Raw genomic sequence first — 18,924 nt, 5'->3', positions numbered from 1 at the left:
ATACCATGTACTATCGCGGTATTCCCTGAAGGTCTGTTTTTAGCGATGTGGTGCGGCAGGCGCGACCCACCAGATACGCTAATATGTAGTGTGAAACCAGACATCAGGTTTCCAGAGACCCTAATACACAGGGCTGCCAGAAACCTCTCCTTTCACTTGGGAGAAAGTGCATAGTGTACTTCGCCACACACTGTTTGCACACCGTCCCATGGGGAAGGAGAGGTTTGTCCTCGGAAGGTAAGTGAAAAAAAACAAACAAACAAAAAAAACAGGTAAGCAAAAAAGTTAAACGTTCAAATTGTTAATGTTTGGTTAAAAAGTTTCAATAAAAGTTTATCAAAGTTAAGGTTAATGAATTTATTGCATTGCTGCTTGCTTGTTTGTTTTTTTGTGTGTGTGTTTTCTTTTTCTCCCTCTCTCTTTTTCCATCCTTTACCCTTCCAGGTGGACCGACCGAATGATCGACCAACCAGCTGCAGCACTGATGGTGCATCCTGACAGAAGCATTGCGCGTCTGTCAGATTATACACAAGTCGGTGCATGCAGCGCTGCAGGACAAGATTTCTCCTCCGCAGTAAGATACCTTTGCCAAGGCATATGAGCTGAGGGGCGGTGTTGGAGTTCCTATGTTTTGGCAAGCACTTTGTATCAAAACTTGCAAAAGTTTTTTTATCCACATCGATCGATGCGAATGGATTAATCGGATTTGTCAGGGCATAGGAGCAAAGTGGGTTTAGAAAATTTTGTGGACGATGCTATGTCCTAGCAAACGCCATGTCTCTCTTTTTTAAAAAAATTTCGGCAGATATTTTTTCATCCACATTGATCAATGCGAATGAGAGAATCTTTGCCGTTCACTGTTCCTTTTATGGAAAAAAAAGTGCATCACCCGTATGCCCAAGATAAGGAGTATAGCAGAAACTCTTAATACTGGCCGTACACGTATTGATTGCGGAGACGCTAAAATGCCAGAACCAACCTCATAAATGACTGCATTTTGGAAAGAAGACACCCCAAGGTATTTTCTGAGGGGCATGGTGAGTTCATAGAAGATTTTATTTTTTGTCACAAGTTAGCAGAAATTGATTTTTTCTCAGTGTCATTTTCCCATAACTTGTGACAAAAAAATAAAATTTTCTATGAACTCACTATGCCCCTCGTGGAATACCTTGGGGTGTCTTTACAAAATAGGGTCATTTGTGGGGAGTGTTAACTGTCCTGGCATTGTTTGGGGGGGGGGCTAAATTGTGAGCACCCCTGTAAAGCCTAAAGGTGCTCATTGGGCTTTTGGCCCCTTTGCACAGCTGGGCTGCAAAAAACTGTCACACAATAATGTATTTTATGGTGTCTTTCCACACATACCCATGCTGGGTGGGAGAAATCTCTGTAGTAAATGACAACTTTGTGTAAAAAAATTGAAAAAGTTGTCCTTTACAGAGATATTTTTCCCACCCAGCATGGGTGTGTGTGGAAAGACACCATAAAATACATTATATTACTTCTCCTGAGTACAGTGATACCACGTGTGACTTTTTTTGCAGCCTAGCTGTGCAAAGGGGCGCAGAGTCCGATGAGTACCTTTAGGATTTCACAGGTCAATTTTAATTATTTGGTTTCCAGACTACTCCTCACGGTTTAGGGCCCCTAAAATGCCAGGGCAGTATAGGAACCCATCAGGAATACATCTACTACTAAGTAGTTATCTACTTATATAGTTTGTTTTTCCTGGCATAGTATGGCTGTCTCTGCTGCTTTAAAGGGGAATAAATATGGCAGACTCCATAGGTCTCTTACCTCAGGTTCCTTCATGCTATACAGCAGCCACAATAATTATTATTATCATCCCAAGAGCAGTGGAGGCACGCTGTGGCAATGCTTATTTTTATTTGTCGGGAAACTATTAGTTGCTGTCAAATCACTTTTAAAAGTCCCGTCACTATTAATTTTCTACATCACTATTATAATTACTAGTAGACCCAAGCCCGTTTAAAAATGGGCTCTAGGTCTTTTTTTTTTTAACGCCGCCGCCAGTCACTGCGCATGCAACTGCCCGCCCACCAACCTCCCTCCCTGGTCCCTCCAGCTGTACGTTACTGCACACATGCTTCTGGTTAAGTCATCAAGAGACTAAATTTTTACCTATAAAAGCCTAATTTTGCTAAATAAAACCTGGAAGAGGAGCACTGATTACTAAACTACCAATTTATAAATTTAGATCTGTGTCAATAAATCATGTAAAATAACTATATTATTTTAGATAGCACAGTATAATGCTTGAAAAGAAAGTAGGTTATACAATTATGGGGAATGACTACAAAATATGGTAATACTGCTTGTGTACTTAGATGATGGTATTTCGTAATCATTTAGTTTTGTGCCCGCCCCCTCTTTAAGTTTTGTGCCCGCCCCCTATTGGGGTGTGTTTTATGAGATAGAGATAGAGAGATTATATATATATATATATATATATATATATATATATATATATATATATATATATATATATATATATATATATATATATATATAGTGTTGCACATATGGTCTGTAAGCACTTGAGAAAGACCCTTGAGGTCGAAACGATGTGTGTTTTTACTGTGATATCTACAATAAAAGTGGCCATTAGGCCTTAAATCCAGGTCGAGACCCAGTCGGATTTCTATGTTGGTATTTCGTAATCACCCTCTTTCATAGAGGAGGAGATGCTGTAAAAGTTAAGAAACTGTCTTGGAAGTCTGGCTCATACCTGCATGGCAAGGATCATAATAGAAATAATTAACTACACAATATGATTACCATTACCTAGAAACATGTGAAGTGCTTTTGTTCTTATCTTGGGGTGGGACAGTTTGGAAAACATTATTAACTACCATAAAAATAAATATACTGTAATGAAATAAAAACATTTCGCTTAACTCCCAACCCACACGGAGTGACATATTTACAGCCCTGGGGACAATAGATGTTTACTGACACAACAGATCGCAGTTCTGAAATGTGGGAATAGCATCTTCAACTCAAGTACTAGAAACCTATCTATGACCCACATTGCCCCAGTAAACTGTTATTGTGTTCGCATCCGCGGGCTCTCACCACTTACGGTGCCATGTAGTCTCCCCTTAGGGCCTGACAATTACTTCATATAAATGTTCGGTTTTACTTTAGATCACAAAAACAAGGGGGGGGGGGGGGGGTTTAACACTGGTTAAATAAAACCCACAGGGAGTGGGTTAGGCACCCTTTTACGCTTAAAGGGTACCCGAAGTGACATTTGACATGATGAGATAGACATGTCTATGTACAGTGCCAAGCACACCAATAAATAACTGTGCAGTGTTCCTTTTTTTCTTTCTCTGCCTGACAGAGTTAAATATCAGGTATGTAAGTGGCTAACTTGAGGCTGCATTTCCACTTGTGCGGTGCGAATCGCCGCGGTAAAAATTCGCATGCGGATGCGAATTTCGCATGCGGGTCTATACGAATTTTCATGCGAATTCGCATATGAATTCGCATTATTGACGATGTATGCGAATTTAACCATGGCAGTGCTGGTGTGCTTTTCCATTGTTTCTATGCGAATTCGCATGAAAATTCGCATGCCCAAACCTCATGCGAATTTCCTATTAAATACATGGTATGCGATTCGCATAGCGGTATGCGGTATGCAAATTCTGATGGCTCTGCCATGCGAATTTTTTCTGCACAGAAAAACGCAAAGGAATCCTAAGGCTGCATTTCCACTTGTGCGGTGCGAATCGCCGCGGTAAAAATTCGCATGCGAATTTCGCATGCGGATGTATGCGAATTTTCATGCGAAGTCGCATGCGAATTCGCATGTATGACGATGTATGCGAATTTAACCATGGCAGTGCTGGTTTGCTTTTTCCATTGTTTCTATGCTAATTCGCATGAAAATTCGCATGAAAATTCGCATACCCAAACCGCATGCGAATTTCCTATTAAATGCATTGTATGCGATTCGCATAGCGGTATGCGGTATGCGAATTCTGATGGCTCTTCCATCCGAATTTTTTCTGCACAGAAAAACGCACAGGAATCCTGACAAGTGGAAACAGTCCCATTCACTTGTATTGCTATGCGAATTTGCATGCGAAAAACGCATGCGAATTCGCGATAGTGGAAATGAGCCCTGACAAGTGGAAACAGTCCCATTCACTTGTATTGCTATGCGAATTTTCATGCGAAAAACGCATGCGAATTCGCTATAGTGGAAATGAGCCCTAAGGCTTCCCCCGTCCTCCTCGGTCCCACGGTGGCGGCAAAAATCCTCCCGGAGCGGCTGCCATGTAAAGATTTACCTTTTGGCTCGCAGGCGCAGGATCGGCTCCTTCCCACGGAGATGGGCGAAAATAGCTGATCTCCTTCGGGCTGCTCTACTGCGCAGACGCAAGAGCCGCAACAGCGCCCCCGCTGGAGCCTGGAAAGGTAAATATTGAACAGGCTGTCGGATCTGTCGGGCCGCTGTTCGGAGGGCTGCAGCGAGACCCCCGTGGGACAGAGGAGGACAGGGGGAAGCCTCATTAGGATCCGGAGGCTTCCCCCTCCCGAGGTGAGTACCCCCCAGGGGATCTTTTTCTTTTTACAGTGTCTCTTTAAGCCTGTCTAATTCCCCCTCATCTGCAACTAAGCACTTGATCTCTCAGCTGTGTCAGCAGGCTACCATGGCAGAGCAGCTAATTGGTAAACACAGGATGTTAACAATATGTCTTCTTCCATGAAAGCAGGAAGTAGACACTGCAGATTTATTGCAGGGTTTGAATCAGCTGTAACAAAAAAAGGTTTACCTTTAAGGCAGGGAACACACTGGTCTTTCAGTTTTCTGTGCGCGTTTTTCTTCATACTTTTTCAGCACACCAAGTGTGTTTTGATGCAGGAAAATGCGTGCGTTTTTTTTCACAGCAGCTGATGTAATTGGTAGAGGAAACTGACAAAATGTGCAGAGCTGTCATGCAGAAGGTCAGTTTTTTCCCGCACGCGAACATCATATTAACCTCCTCAGCGGTAAGCCCGAGCTGAGCTTGGGCTAAGCCGCCGCGGAGGATTTCTCAGCCCCTGGTGGGCCGATTTGCACACTTTTTGCTTTGTTACACGCAGCTAGCACTTTGCTAGCTGCGTGTACAAGCCGATCGCAACGATTCGCCGCTACCCGCCGCGTTAGAGCCCCCCCCCCCCCCCGAGACCCCTTGCGCAGGCAGGCCAATCACCGCCAGGCTGCGCTAAGGGGTGGATCGCGACTCCCCCAGACGTCATGACGTCGAAGAAGTCATCACGATCGTTCTGAACGGGATTTCCTGTTTGCTCTGATCGCTGGGGGCGATTGGAAGGGGTGGGGGGATGCTGCTGCACAGCGGTGATCATGTAGCTAGCGCTAGGCTAGCTACATGATAAAAAAATTTTTTTAAAAGTGCTGCGCCGCCATCCTGGCGGTTTTAATAGACAGCCAGGGAGGTTAAAGGGGAACTTCAGCCTAAACAAACATACTGTCATTAAGTTACATTAGTTATATTAATTAGCATAGATAGGTAATATAATTTTTTTACCCACCCAGTTTTAAAAGAACAGGCAAATGTTTGTGATTACATGGGGGCTGCCATCTTTTTGGTTGAAAGGAGGTGACAGGGGGCATAAGACACAGTTCCAAATGTCATCTGTCCTGATAACCCCTCCCAGCTGCACACACTAGGCTTCAAATGTGAAATTCAAAATGTAAAAAAAAAAATTGCACCAAAACAGCAGATCGAGAACAACATCAGAAATCCCACCATGCTTTGCACAGCATCAGGGGAAAAATTCCCGGGCAGTTTTCTTCTGTGCAGCTAAAAATGAGCCTTGTATAAGAGAAACAAAGTTCTGATGCTGTGAAACTGTTAATGATACACCAAGCCTTTTCAGTGCTGTTGAGTCGATTTTTAGTCTGGAGGTTCACTTTTAAGTGTGAACTAGCCCATTGATTAACAGGAGTTCTCAGAATGCACACCAAAATAGTCAAGTGTGTTCCCTGCCTCAAGGTTAGTATGTTGTTGCTTATCTTTTAGAGCAGAGAAGAAGTTCTGAGTTAAGGTCCGCTTTAAAAAGAGGAACTGTAGAGAAAATAATGTAATGAATACTTTTTTTTTTTTTTTTACAATACCAAAATTTGTAAAAAAATTGTAGTCATTGTTTGCCCATTGTAAAATGTTTCCTCTCCCTGATTTACATTCTGACATTTATCACAGGTAGAGAGTTTAGCGACATCTTTAGTCGGCCAGGTGATGTCTGTTCATAGAACGCTCAGCAAACAAACATTCCACAAAAGTAGGTACTGTATGCTTGGCAGTTGGAAACAGCTGTTAATTCCCACAATGCAACGAGTTTCACAGACAGCAAAAAAATGGGGGAGCATTTCCTGGAGGAGGCAGAGCTTTCTGCAGTACCTCTGCCTCTCCTCGCATCAATCCCAGATGACCGCCGCCTCTCTCAGTCTTCTTTCACTGAGAGGGGCGGGCAAGAGGTGGATTGACGAGAATGGAGGCGGAGCTACAGCGTAAAGAGCTCTGCCTTCCTGGGCAGCAAAATCCACGACCAAGAAAGTCGTGGATTTTTGCCCCAGTATTTGAGGGTGATAAAACCCTCGTTCTGCTGCAGGACATCGGCGTTTTAGGTCGGGCATAGATCCTTAACATAAATTAGAGCTAAAAACTAATTTTTTGAGGCTTCAGAGTCTATTTAAGACCCCTAGATTGCATCAGAAATTGCGGTGAGTGAACCACAAAAGGGTGTGGTGGCCCGTTCCTATAGGAGTGAAGTGACCATTGAACTACCTAAGGAAAAGGAAGGATTGCTGTTTATTGAAATAGTGGTGCAAGTGGAATTGAGAGGACTGGTTCACACTGGCTGTTGCTGAACTGCCTATGCGGAGAGTGCATTTGGCATGGTTTAGGATATAATATACTAGATGTTGTTTTATGGACTGGATTTAAGTGGATAGTATATGCAAACTGTGAGCGCTAACTTTTGAGAATTGAATTAGCTATTGTGAGAGGGGGGAATACGTAGCGGGTGCTAAGCTCCCTGGGGTGAGCAACCTTTTCAGGTATAGAGACCAGTCCAGTGGCTTTGCCTTCAAACAGTGGTGTGTTTATTTACAACTATATACACAGGTGCATAAAAAGGTGCTTCAAAACAAAATAAATTCAAAAACAAAACCCTAGCCGTGTCTCGGCTCTAACTATACAATATATACAGTTCTAACTATAGACTGAACAAGCCTTATGCTTTGTTTAGTCACGCTGCAACAAATGACAGTTTTTACACCAACCTTTTTGCTCCAGCCAGACCAACTTGTCTGCTCCCCAGGTTACAGAGCAATGAATGAGAGCAAGGCTTAACTATTTAACATAATCCACCTCCTGAATACTAATTAATGAATCAGTTGGATTCCTGGAGTGGATCACAGCTCCCTGTATGCAAAGGTTAGAAGTCTGGGTGATATATAAACTCCTGACAGGACTTTTCCAGGCTCTCTGTTGGCCATCCTGCTACACTATTCATATATTAAATAATTGCCCAGTATGGAAAGCAATTCACCCCTTTCTGGAAAAAAAAAAAAAAATCAGGTTGGAAGTTTTGATCAACTTTATCTCCATTTGACTCTAGCATAAATTTGTTGAAGAATAGTTTGGTCCCACTTTAAGATTGTACAGCTGTCAACCCCCCCCCCCCCCCACACACACACACACACATCCTCGCACACCACCTATTCAGAGTTTTTTTCCAACATTTTTATCACCTGTTAAATCAATAAACTGACCAAAGCCAGATTCAGCGTGCTTGTGGTGGATGAGTGAATGCAAAGATGTATGTCACCTTAGAGCTCTCCAATGCAGCGTTTAAAGTGGATGCGAGATACTCTTTTACTCATTGCATAATTGTGTTCCTTTCATATGGTTTATAGGGCATTCCTCAAGCCAAATACTTTTTTGTTTCAATACTCAAATTCCCTATAAACTAAACAAGTCTCGCCCACAGCTTTTCAGAGTGCCTTGGCATTTTCAGACAGTATGGGAGCTCAGTCTGGGCAGGAGGAGGGGGAGGTGTTGATAGCCAGAGATTTCAGAGGTAGAGTGGAGGAGGGAGGAGGAGGGGGAATTAGGTTTTCACAGGCTGAGTGCTGGAGATGCAGATCAGCTTCCCTGTGTGTAAGGTTTACAAACATGGCTGCTGTCATTGTATCACCGGAAGAAATAATAATATTCTGTTGAAGCTGTTTACAGCTAGATTTGCTGTGTAAACTATTGAAACTTTAGATAAGATATATAGACAAATTACTTGTTATAGTTAGTTTTTCATCGCAGATCTGCTTTAAGGGATTTAAGCAAAGTTTCATGGCATAGTAATACAATTGATTATTTAGAGCAATAAGGTCATTCAAACTAGCTGGGGGTCTGTATATAATTGCATTGAGGTATAGCTAATTGCAAGTGCTGTGGAATGAATTATACATTACAACATAGGCTAGGGACACATTGAGGTACTTGTATGATTATCTCACATAATCTCTCCATGATTATCTCGCCTAATGTCCCCATGAGATGCTAAGTAAAGTTTTCACTATTATGAAGTTATTTCCCCATTTAATTTCACTGTTCACTGCAAAAGCTAGAGCACACTATGGGTAGGTCACTACCTGTAGGTAGGTCACTAGCAAAGTTAGGATGCTAGCACTAGAGAGCTGCAACACATGGGGTGGAGTGTACAAGGATGTGATACTATAGACACTATGTGGGTGGGAAAAAAAGGTGGGCATGCATAAGGGCACTGGAAAGCTGGGACAAAGTTTGGGCCCTTGGACTGTTGGGTCACACTGAGTGCCTAGAAAGCTGGGACCAAGGGCGTAACTAGAGAAATCACTGCGCCCCCCTGCAAAACTTTGGATGGGGCCCCCTCCCGCCAGCAGAACAGCTCTGTACACAAGACCTTGCTAAACACTGAATAGGTCTTCAGATCTTTGTCTGCAAAACTTTGTATGATCTTTATCAATGGCTGCGCAATTGTTCTAATGACTGTATCTGCTCAGAGAGCAGAAAGTTTTTTCTCTCCTTGCCCTTAGTTGTCAGTCTCTCAGTACAGGACCCCCCTAAGGCTGCATTCCTTGCAGGGTATATTGTTACGCCCCTGGCTGGGACACACTACAGTGTGCACTAGAAACTGAAAAGCACTAACACGGCAGAAGGGGGAGGTAGATGGGATTGCAGTGTACTGGAAAACAAGAGTACACTATAGTAGGCAGCAGAAAGCTGCAACAATATGGGTCTTTGGGAACAGTAAAAAAATGGGGTATACTATGGATGTTACTAGAAGGCATTGACACAGTATAAGGTGCCCTGAAAAGCTGCAATGCATTACTGGGTAAAGGCCCATACACACGTCGGATTTTAGGTAACCAGTCTTATCACCCGAACGATAGTCTGTACACACGTCGGATTTGACGCGGAAACGTCCGAACGACGGAACGTTCAAACGACGGGTCGTTCGCTAAAATCTGACGTGTGTATGGGCCTTAAGTCACTATTTAGATCAACGCAACACGAAAATCCAACTTTATTGTAAATCTTCTTAAAAGAGCAGATACCAAAAAAACCTCTTCATGATGGAGCCAAAGTGCATAAGCTTGTTTCTGATCAGTACATAGATAGTACACATTGGAAACCTCAAAAGGAAGCTCCTAGACTACCTTCAGTATAAAAGAAGGAAGCTGTCATGCCAGGCTCTGTCTTAATGATGTACAATTAGGTCCCTGGGTTACTTATCTGATTGGCTGTAATTCATTCACCGTTTGATGCTTTGCCCCCCTCCTCGTCAATTCAGTGGTGGCCATCTTTCTGAAGCCCTTTATCAGAAACGTTTGCCTACGGTGCCGTAGCCCGCCCCCAGCTTGGTGTCCGCCAATTAGGTAGCGGACCATCCCCAGCTCGGCCTAATTGGTGACCGCTGAGCCAGGGGGTTGGACTATGGCAACAGATGGGAGTGGCTAGAGCCTCATGAGCCTCATCAAAACTTAAAAAAACAAACAAACAAACAAACAAACCTTCTATGGACACATTTTCAAGGGAGGCGGAATGAATGAATTATGGTTGATTAGGTAAGAAATAATGACCATGAGCTCAACCCCACACCACCAACAAGCCTGCATTATTAAGACAGAGAGCTTGGCACAATAGGCTCTGTCTTTTATACTTCAAGTAGCCTTAAAGAGAGTCTGAAGCGAGAATAAATCTCGCTTCAGACCTCATAGATAGCAGGGGCATGTGTGCCCTTGCTAAACCGCCGCTATCCCGCGGCTTAACGGGGGTCCCTGATCCCCCAAATCCCCTCCGTAATGCGGGGGAGCGCTTCCTGGTTGGGGCAGGGCTAACCGCCGCAGCCCTGCCCCACGTGCGTCTGTCAGCGCGTATCTCCGCCTCTTCCCCGCCCCTTTCAGTCTTCCTTCACTGAGAGGGGCGGGGGAGAGGGGGAGATGCGCCGCTGATAGACGCGACTGGAGGCAGGGCTGCAGCCGTTAGCCCTGCCTCCAGGAGCGACCAAGTGTCGCAGTGGGGGGTTTGGGGGTGAAGGAACCCCCGTTTAGCGGCGCTATAGCGGCGGTTTAGCAGGGGCACACATGCCCCTGCTAACTATGAGCTCTGAAGCGAGATTTATTCTCGCTTCAGAGTCTCTTTAAGGCTCCGTTCACAGTTAAAACACCGGCGACTACCGCTAGCGTTTTGCGGGAGTGATTTTACAGCGATTAATGCGGACGCTGCAGCGGTTTGGGAGTGATCGCGATAAGCGGTGCTATGCAAGCTGCTTTCGATAGCTAATCGCGAATCGCCGGCAAACCGCTGCATGTAACACGTTTGCAGTTAACGCTAACCGCAAACGCGGCAGTGAGAGCACTGCCATAGTGTTACATGTGCTAGCGGTTTGTCTTGAGCGGAATTCGCGCGATTCCCGCTCAAGTATTGACGGACCCTTAAACTCTTCTTCCCAGAACAGAGGTCTGTGCATTTGCAACACACACACACACACACACACACACACACACACACACACACACACACACACACACACACACACACACACACACACACACACACGTCCTCTGGCATTGTCCTGTCACACAGAGCTTCTGCAAAAGGCATGCATGGTTTTTACCTACCTGGTGTAGGGCAGCTGTATGTGGGCTCAGTGTTGGAAGATGCAGGCGGTGACTGACGGATGCTGATCCTCTTGTGAGGAGATGACAGTACAACCGGGGATGCCCTCTTCCCCTCTCTGTCTCTGTTCTCCCAACAAGGCAACTTTATCTCTCTGCCTGACAGAGGAATAGGAAAGTGTCACTTCCTGCACAGTTTAGGTCAGCACAGACAGAATTTCTCAAACACTGTATAGTTTACTGATGTGGCTTACGGTGCCATTTCTATTGATAGGGAACAAAGTAAAATAGCTTATTCATTAGTTTTGCTGAAGCCACAGAAATGCGCAAAAAATGAATGCCTGCTGTACCCAACATATGCCTAAATATACTACACAAGTCTGTCCCACACAAAGCTAACAAACTGTATAATGCCACAAATGGCTTCCCACGTCCAAGGTACGGTTTGTGGCTATATATATATATCCTGGATAGGCTTCACTCTAGATTTTCCAGAACCCTCCCAGATGCCTGGACCCACTGGTACTTTTTGGCCGTGTTTCTATTTGTGAACAAGCATGGCCTAACTGTGCCTAAGCAGTAGCATGAACCCACTCAGGGCTTCGGCGGTAAGAGCTGAGCCCCATTAGGTCCATGCTACTGCACATGCCCGAGCCATTGACAAGGACTTCTCAGGTTTATTTTTGAGAACCCATCGCTGGAATGGCCTGGTCTGGAATATCCATAGGCTTCCCTCTATTGAGATGAATACCCATTTGGTACATTTTTTTTTTTTTGCTACGGCTACAAATAAAAGGGATTGCATACATGCATCAAACTATTCAAGAAGAAGTGACCTCTCATACTTATACCACCTTACTTGCTGAGTGGCGGGGGATACAGTAGGGAGTAGGACCAATTTGAAGGAGAGAACCTTATCCCTGGTGGATTGGCTTTATATAAAGCACTGCAGTTTTTTGGGGAGACGAACTCTTCATTTGTATCATATTTTTGTGATTTTAGCACCATCTGTCACAGGTTGATGCAGGATTTTAGAAAGTAAGGGGTTAACAATGGTTTGCATTTGATTTGGCCACATCCCCCTTACCACCTGCCCTTCCCTATAGACCATGTGTTGAGTAACAAGACAGACTGTGTAAAATCCAGTAACATACAGCTTCTTAAAGGATACCCGAAGTGACGTGTGATATGATGCGATAGACATGGGTATGCACAGTGCCGAGCACACAAATAACTAGGCTGTGTCCCTTTTTTTCTTTCTCTGCCTGAAAGAGTTAAATATCAGGTATGTAAGTGGCTGGCTCAGTCCTGACTCAGACAGGAAGTGACTACAGTGTGACCCTCACTGATCAGAAATTCCAACTATAAAACTCTTTCCTAGCAGAAAATGGCTTTTGAGAGCAGGAAAGAGATAAAAAGGGTCAATAGTTCATAGATTTTAGCTCTGGCATACTCCAATCAATGTGTCATTGAGCAAAAACAATAAAACAGTTAAAAACGTAAAAAGTAGATTTAAACCAAATAAAAAACTGTGGAATATCTGAAAAAGTCATTTTTAGGAGAAGGAAGATCGATACAATCGTTTATTTCATTTGTTTATTTTTGCTTCAGGTGTCCTTTAATATTGGTGGAAGAGAGCTGCTCTTCATGCACTGCAAGCAAGCAGAAAAGTACTACACATCACTCTGATTTTAATTACAGTATAATATAAAGCATCGTCACCAGCTGTGATTTTAAGTCTAATTAAAAAGTCCTTTGTTACTGGAAATATCCCTTTTGTTCAGTACCGGCCGAACCATGAGGACTTTTTCCTGTCTTTGATTAACACGCTGTCCTTTGACTAGCATTAATTAACAAGTCACTACAGCATATTATTAAAAAACAACAAAAATGATATTCACAGTTATTAAGTATTGTTTTCTTACTAGAGGGTTTAGTGCTGTGCAGTCATCTGGAATGCCATTATCCAAGTTAGGATTAGATGAGAAAGGTAGGAGCAGTGGCAGAAGTGCAGCACTGAAGGCCGGGAAGTATGACAGTGCCTGCCATAATATTATATGCATTATAGATACAGACTCCTGCTGCGATCATTGGTATATGTTGAGTTGGACTATAAAACTAATACAGTTATCATCCAAATTAAAAGGACAACTAAAGCGAGAGGGATATAGAGGCTGCCATATTTATTTCCTTTTAAAGAGACTCTGTAACAAAATTTTCAGCCTTATTTCTCCGATCCTATAAATTCCTATACCTGTTCTAATGTGATCTGGATTACTGCAGCCTTTTCTAGTTGCACTGTCTCTGTAAATATATCTAATCATTTTTCCTTTGTCAAACTTTGTCGACCCAGAAAGGAATGCACTGCCTCTGCTGTGATAGGGAGAAGTTATGCACTACCCCTTCTGGCTCTGTGTGCGCTTTGTTTATCCCTCACAGACATGTCTCTGCTCTCAATTTCAGCTCGTCTGGGGGGGGGGGGGGGGCAACGAGCTGCCCGTGCTGAGAAACGGTGTAAATCCCTGACTGGAGTGCAAATTATTCACTATGTAATAAAAATGTGTAGTATAGTGTGTGAGAGTGAGAGTGAGAGAGAGAGAGAGAGAGATAAAAACCATATACACACACACACACACACACAAACATCACTTCCTGGTTAGCGGCCATATTTTTTGTAAGTTTTGTAAACCCTGCCTAAAACTGGCGAGGTACAAAGAATAGTGATGTAACCAACAATGGTGCACAACTTACAATGTAAGGATAAGTATAGAAGATGAGTCACTGAGTCTATATGGAGGTGGAGAAGAGTACAAAGGGAAGAAGGACCTGCCAAATGGCAATCTAAGCGAACAGGCTTACTTTCTAAGGGAGGGGACATTTTCTATAGTTATTAAAGAGTATATCAAAATGGAATGATAATGCAGAGCTGTTGAAATTGGTAACTTAACTACATTAGGAAGAAATATCAGAACTCGCTCCCGGGTGTAAGTAAACTCACGGACGCGGCCTCCGACAGCTCCGGGCGGCCCCGTACTTCAGTGTTGTCGGGCGGCATCCCTGGCTCCCCTGTGGCTGTAAGCCAGCACCGCACGTCCACACAAGACTCTTGGTGTGCGCGCATGGCCCGTGACAGCCTTTATAGGAGGAAACGGGTTTGAGGCTGGTCAGCTGACTTGGTGGAAGCCTCTAATTGGCTGGAGGGTCAGGGGCGTGCTTGCTCTTCCCTCAGATACTTAAGTCCTGCTCTGTCAGTTGTCCGGTGTCCGTTACAGCTATCAGGTCACTGAGCGATGGACCTTGCTTTGCTACCGATTTAGTTAAAGTCCTGCTGAGCTACATATATATGCAGACTCTGCTGTTATACATGTACTCTAGTTAGTCTAGTATTGTGTATATTGTATTATTCTGATTGATATTCTGTGTATGACCCGGCGTGCCCTCCACTTTGATTAAAGTCTCATCCCTCTGTACTACAGTCATCTGATACTCGATATAGACCTCGGCTAGCCTAACGACCCTGTCTCTGTCTCATCCTTATTGTACCTCAGCCATCTGACCTATGTGTATGACTTCTGCCTGTATTATAATTTAGCACCTTTCTCAGCCCATTGTACTTTAGCCATCTGATTACCAGTGTATGATCCAAGCCTGTTCATTGACCTAGCTCTGCCTTAGTCCCTTTGTACCACATATTTCTGACTTTATGTGTAAGACCTCCGTTGACGATCTGACCTCGATTTTCGTATTTTCTGTGTACACTTCATAGCCAGCACTACACCGGGTTAGGTAGGTATTGCTAATATTTTAGCAGTGAAAGCAGGGGCGCCTCTAGCCTTTTTTGTCACTCCAGGCAAGAAATCCTGTGCCCCCCAATAAAAATGTAAAAAAATCACATAGAACACTTCACACATGATATAAGCCACCAGAAGAGGAATATATGAAATGGGGCCCTAGGCAAGATGACACTTTTTGACCGCTGATGGTCACCTGGCTTATTTAGTTAGATTTGGTGGGGGCTAGCATCCTCCAGGCTTCTAGACTCTCTCTAGACCCTAGGCAGCTGCCTAGGTTTGCCTTGAGGATAATCAGCATTGTATGCAATACAGCACATGCTGCCAGTATGCACCTCAAATAAATACAACACCCACACTACAAGTTCCAATGTCAGTCACATTGCAAGATCGGATTATCAAGCAAGACATTCTTCATTTCAAAATAATGTTTCACAAACATTATGAGATATGCAGATATGTTACCACCTGTTAGGATAGGACTGGAGTGGGTATATCCTGATATTGAAGGGCTGATATGGTAAGACGGTTTAATAGTTTGATTCATAATCCATTTTGGAGATAAGCACAGTGTGTTTGTAGTGCAAGTGATACAAGAGAAGAGAAGTAGAATGGGGGAAGGAAAGATAGTAGAGCAGCGTTTCCCAACCTATGTGCCGCGACACATTCATGTGTCGCGGCAGTCTCGGGGAGGTGTCAACGCTCCGCTGTCTTCCTCCCACGCTCTCTGCCTCTGCTCTGTGTAATTAAAGCAGGGCTACAAGAAAATGGCCGACGATGTCCACAAACACGGACAACGACAGCCATTTTGTTGTAGTCCCGCTCTAATAATACACAGTGGAGATAGAGCAGAGAGCGGGGCGCTGAAGAGACGTCATCGCTGGAATTCACAGAGCTGGGTGAGTAAGCCGCCTGCTCGTTCTACCGGGGTGGGGGGTGCACCTACATACCTATACTGCGGGCACCTATATACCTATAATGCAGGCACCTACATACCTTTACTGGGGACACCTATCTATACTGCAGGCACCTACATACCTATACTGAGGGCACCTATATACCTATATTGCAGGCACCTACCCCTGACTTTCTATACTACTGGGGGCACCTATGCCTGGCTACCTATATTGAGGGTACCTACACCTGACTTCCTTTACTGGGGGCACCTATACTTGGCTAACTAACTACTTATACTGGGTCTGAGGGCTTTTTTTTTTTTTTTTTTTAACGGGGCTGTGGGGGCAAACCGTGGTTAAACCGTGCAGTGTAAATTGTCGTTGCTGTGCGATAATTCCAAATCGAGGGGGGGGGGGATGTGTCACGGAGATCTGAGCATTTGGCGTCATGTGTCACGACTTCGAAAGCATTGGGAACCACTGTAGTAGAGGGTCAGAATTGATGACATGGATGAGCAGATCTCTATGAGTAGAATAGAGGCATAGTGGATAGCACTATTGTATTTTAGTGCTGAGTCCTAGGTTTGAACATTGGCCAGGGCAAAATCTGCATGGAGTTTCTGTCTTCAGACACTTAAGACATCTCCTACATCCTAAAAAAAACATACTAATAAGTCAACTGGTTTACCCCAAAACAATCCTATATTGAAAATATTAGACTATAACTGTGGTAGGGATTAGATTGTGAGCTCCTCTGAGGACAGTTAGGCCTGGTTCACACCAAAAACCGCTAGCAGATCCGCAAAATGCTAGCAGATTTTGAAACGCATTTTCTTATTTTTCTGTAGCGTTTCAGCTAGCATTTTGCGGTTTTGTGAAGCGTTTTTGGTGTAGTAGATTTCATGTATTGTTACAGTAAAGCTGTAACTGAACAACTACAAAAAACGCCTGGTAAACCACTCTGAAGTGTCGTTTTTCAGAGCGGTTTGCGCTTTTCCTATACTTAAAGGGAAGGTTCAGGGATGCTGTGAAAAAAATAAAAATCCAAATCCACTTACCTGGGGCTTCCTCCAGCCCGTGACAGGCAGGAGGTGCCCTCGTCGCGGCTCCGCAGGCTCCCGGTCTCCTCCGGTGGCGCGCCCGACCTGGCCAGGCCGGCTGCCAGGTCGGGCTCTTCTGCGCTCCAATGTGCGGCTCACTGGTGCGCGCTGACGTCATCGGACGTCCTCCGGGCTGTACTGCGCAGGCTCAGAACTACTGAGCCTGCGCAGAACAGCCCGGAGGACGTCCGATGACGTCAGCGCGCACCAGTGAGCCGCACATTGGAGCGCAGAAGAGCCCGACTTGGCAGCCGGCCTGGCCAGGTCGGGCGCGCCACCGGAGGAGACCGGGAGCCTGCGGAGCCGCGACGAGGGCACCTCCTCCCTGCCACGGGCTGGAGGAAGCCCCAGGTAAGTGGATTTGGATTTTTGTTTTTTTCACAGCGTCCCTGAACCTTCCCTTTAACATTGAGGCAGAAACGCCTCCGCAATCCAAAATCTGCAGCAGCCCGGGAGTATGCGTTTCTGCAAAACGCCTCCCGCTCTGGTGTGCACCAGCCCATTGAAATACATTACCCTAGCGGGTCTGCACCCGCAAGCGGATCGCAAACCGCAGCAGAACCGCTCTGGTGTGCACTAAGCCTTAGTGACATAACAATGTACTGTGTAAAGTGCTGCAGGAGATGTCCGTGCTATAGACATACATAATAATAATAATAATAATAATATGGTAGGACATTAGACTATGACTAGGGTAGGATTAGATTATGAGCTCCTCTGAGGACAGTCAGTGACATGACTATGTACTGTGTAAAGTGCTGCAGAAGATGTCAGTGCTATATAAATAAATAATAATAATATGGTAGGACATTACACTTTGACTGGTAGGATTAAATTGTAAGCTCCAGTGAGCAGTCAGTGACATGACTATGTACTCTGTAAAGTGCTGAAGAGGTCAGTGCTACACAATAATAGTTCCAAATGCTACTGGCTCCCCCTGAAGAGTGCTCAGAGTACATAGTTGTGCACATTGTTCCCCAAGTAGCAGCGTTGGTCAGAGACAGACAGTGGGAGAGGGAGCATAAGCAGAGGGTGAGGGCGAGCAAATATAAGCTACATCCTCACCACAGTGACTGCAACGACCCAGGAAGATGGATCCAGCGAGGTGTCCCTCATGACAAGCGTCCAGCCATTCATCTTCTTGCCAGCGGGTATGCGTGACATCACGTGATATTACACAATGCGTGCGAATGAGAAGTCAAGCGACAGCAGTATTCGATCCTCAGTGATGGTCATTTATCAACACGCAACACTAAACAATGTTTACGTGATCGTGTAAATGACTACTCGTCGCTCAAAAAGAAAAAAAAAAAAAAAATTGATGGACATCAGGAAAATTGTTGTAAAAATCGTGAGGTGGGTACATAGCATTAGAGAGAAAGCAAACAGACAGCATTAATGGAAATACATTATTATGCCAGTCCAGCCTCAATTATAAGTAGTGATATTGCTTACATGTCCACTAGCATTGTTTGAGCTTTAGATGCTGCCCTCCTATTTATGACACTCACTCACAATGAAAGACAAAACCTGCATCCCCCACTGTGTCCATTTCACACTTCAAACACTGGCCTTGTGTATTCAGGGAGAAGTGCAGCCTTTTCAAAGAGAGGAGAGGATTAAGGTAGCCATACACTGGTCGATTTGCACCACCACAACAGATTGTGAACGGTTTCAGGCTGAAATCGGTTCACAATCTGTTTGCAGTACAGGCAGCCATAGGATCCCTCTCTGATCAGATTCGATCAGAGAGGGATCTATCTGTTGGTCGAATCTGATGGCAAATCGACCAGTGTATGGCCACCTTTAGGCTAGCTTTTAGGGCAGTTTAGCATTAGGATAGGGTTTCAATTATCAGGTTACGTTAGGGCACATGTGTCGAACTTCAGGCCTGGAGGCCCACATCCATGCCAGTGTTTAGGATGGACTGAGAAAGAAAGGAA

At 44.5% G+C, this 18,924-nt stretch overlaps 1 protein-coding gene across 2 annotated transcripts in view; it reads right to left on the bottom strand.

Moving 5' to 3' along the window:
- Positions 1-18,924, bottom strand: part of LOC137541326 (myosin light chain kinase, smooth muscle-like) — a 288,664-nt gene that overhangs the window by 84,262 nt on the left and 185,478 nt on the right. For both annotated transcript variants that reach the window (XM_068262577.1, XM_068262576.1), the window contains exon 5: positions 11,198-11,353. In XM_068262577.1, the coding sequence (XP_068118678.1) occupies positions 11,198-11,353 (156 nt within the window). The remainder of the gene's footprint in view (positions 1-11,197; positions 11,354-18,924) is intronic.

Source organism: Hyperolius riggenbachi, chromosome 12, assembly GCF_040937935.1.
Source record: "Hyperolius riggenbachi isolate aHypRig1 chromosome 12, aHypRig1.pri, whole genome shotgun sequence".
NCBI lineage: Eukaryota > Metazoa > Chordata > Amphibia > Anura > Hyperoliidae > Hyperolius > Hyperolius riggenbachi.
This window is presented reverse-complemented; position numbering and strand designations above follow the sequence as displayed.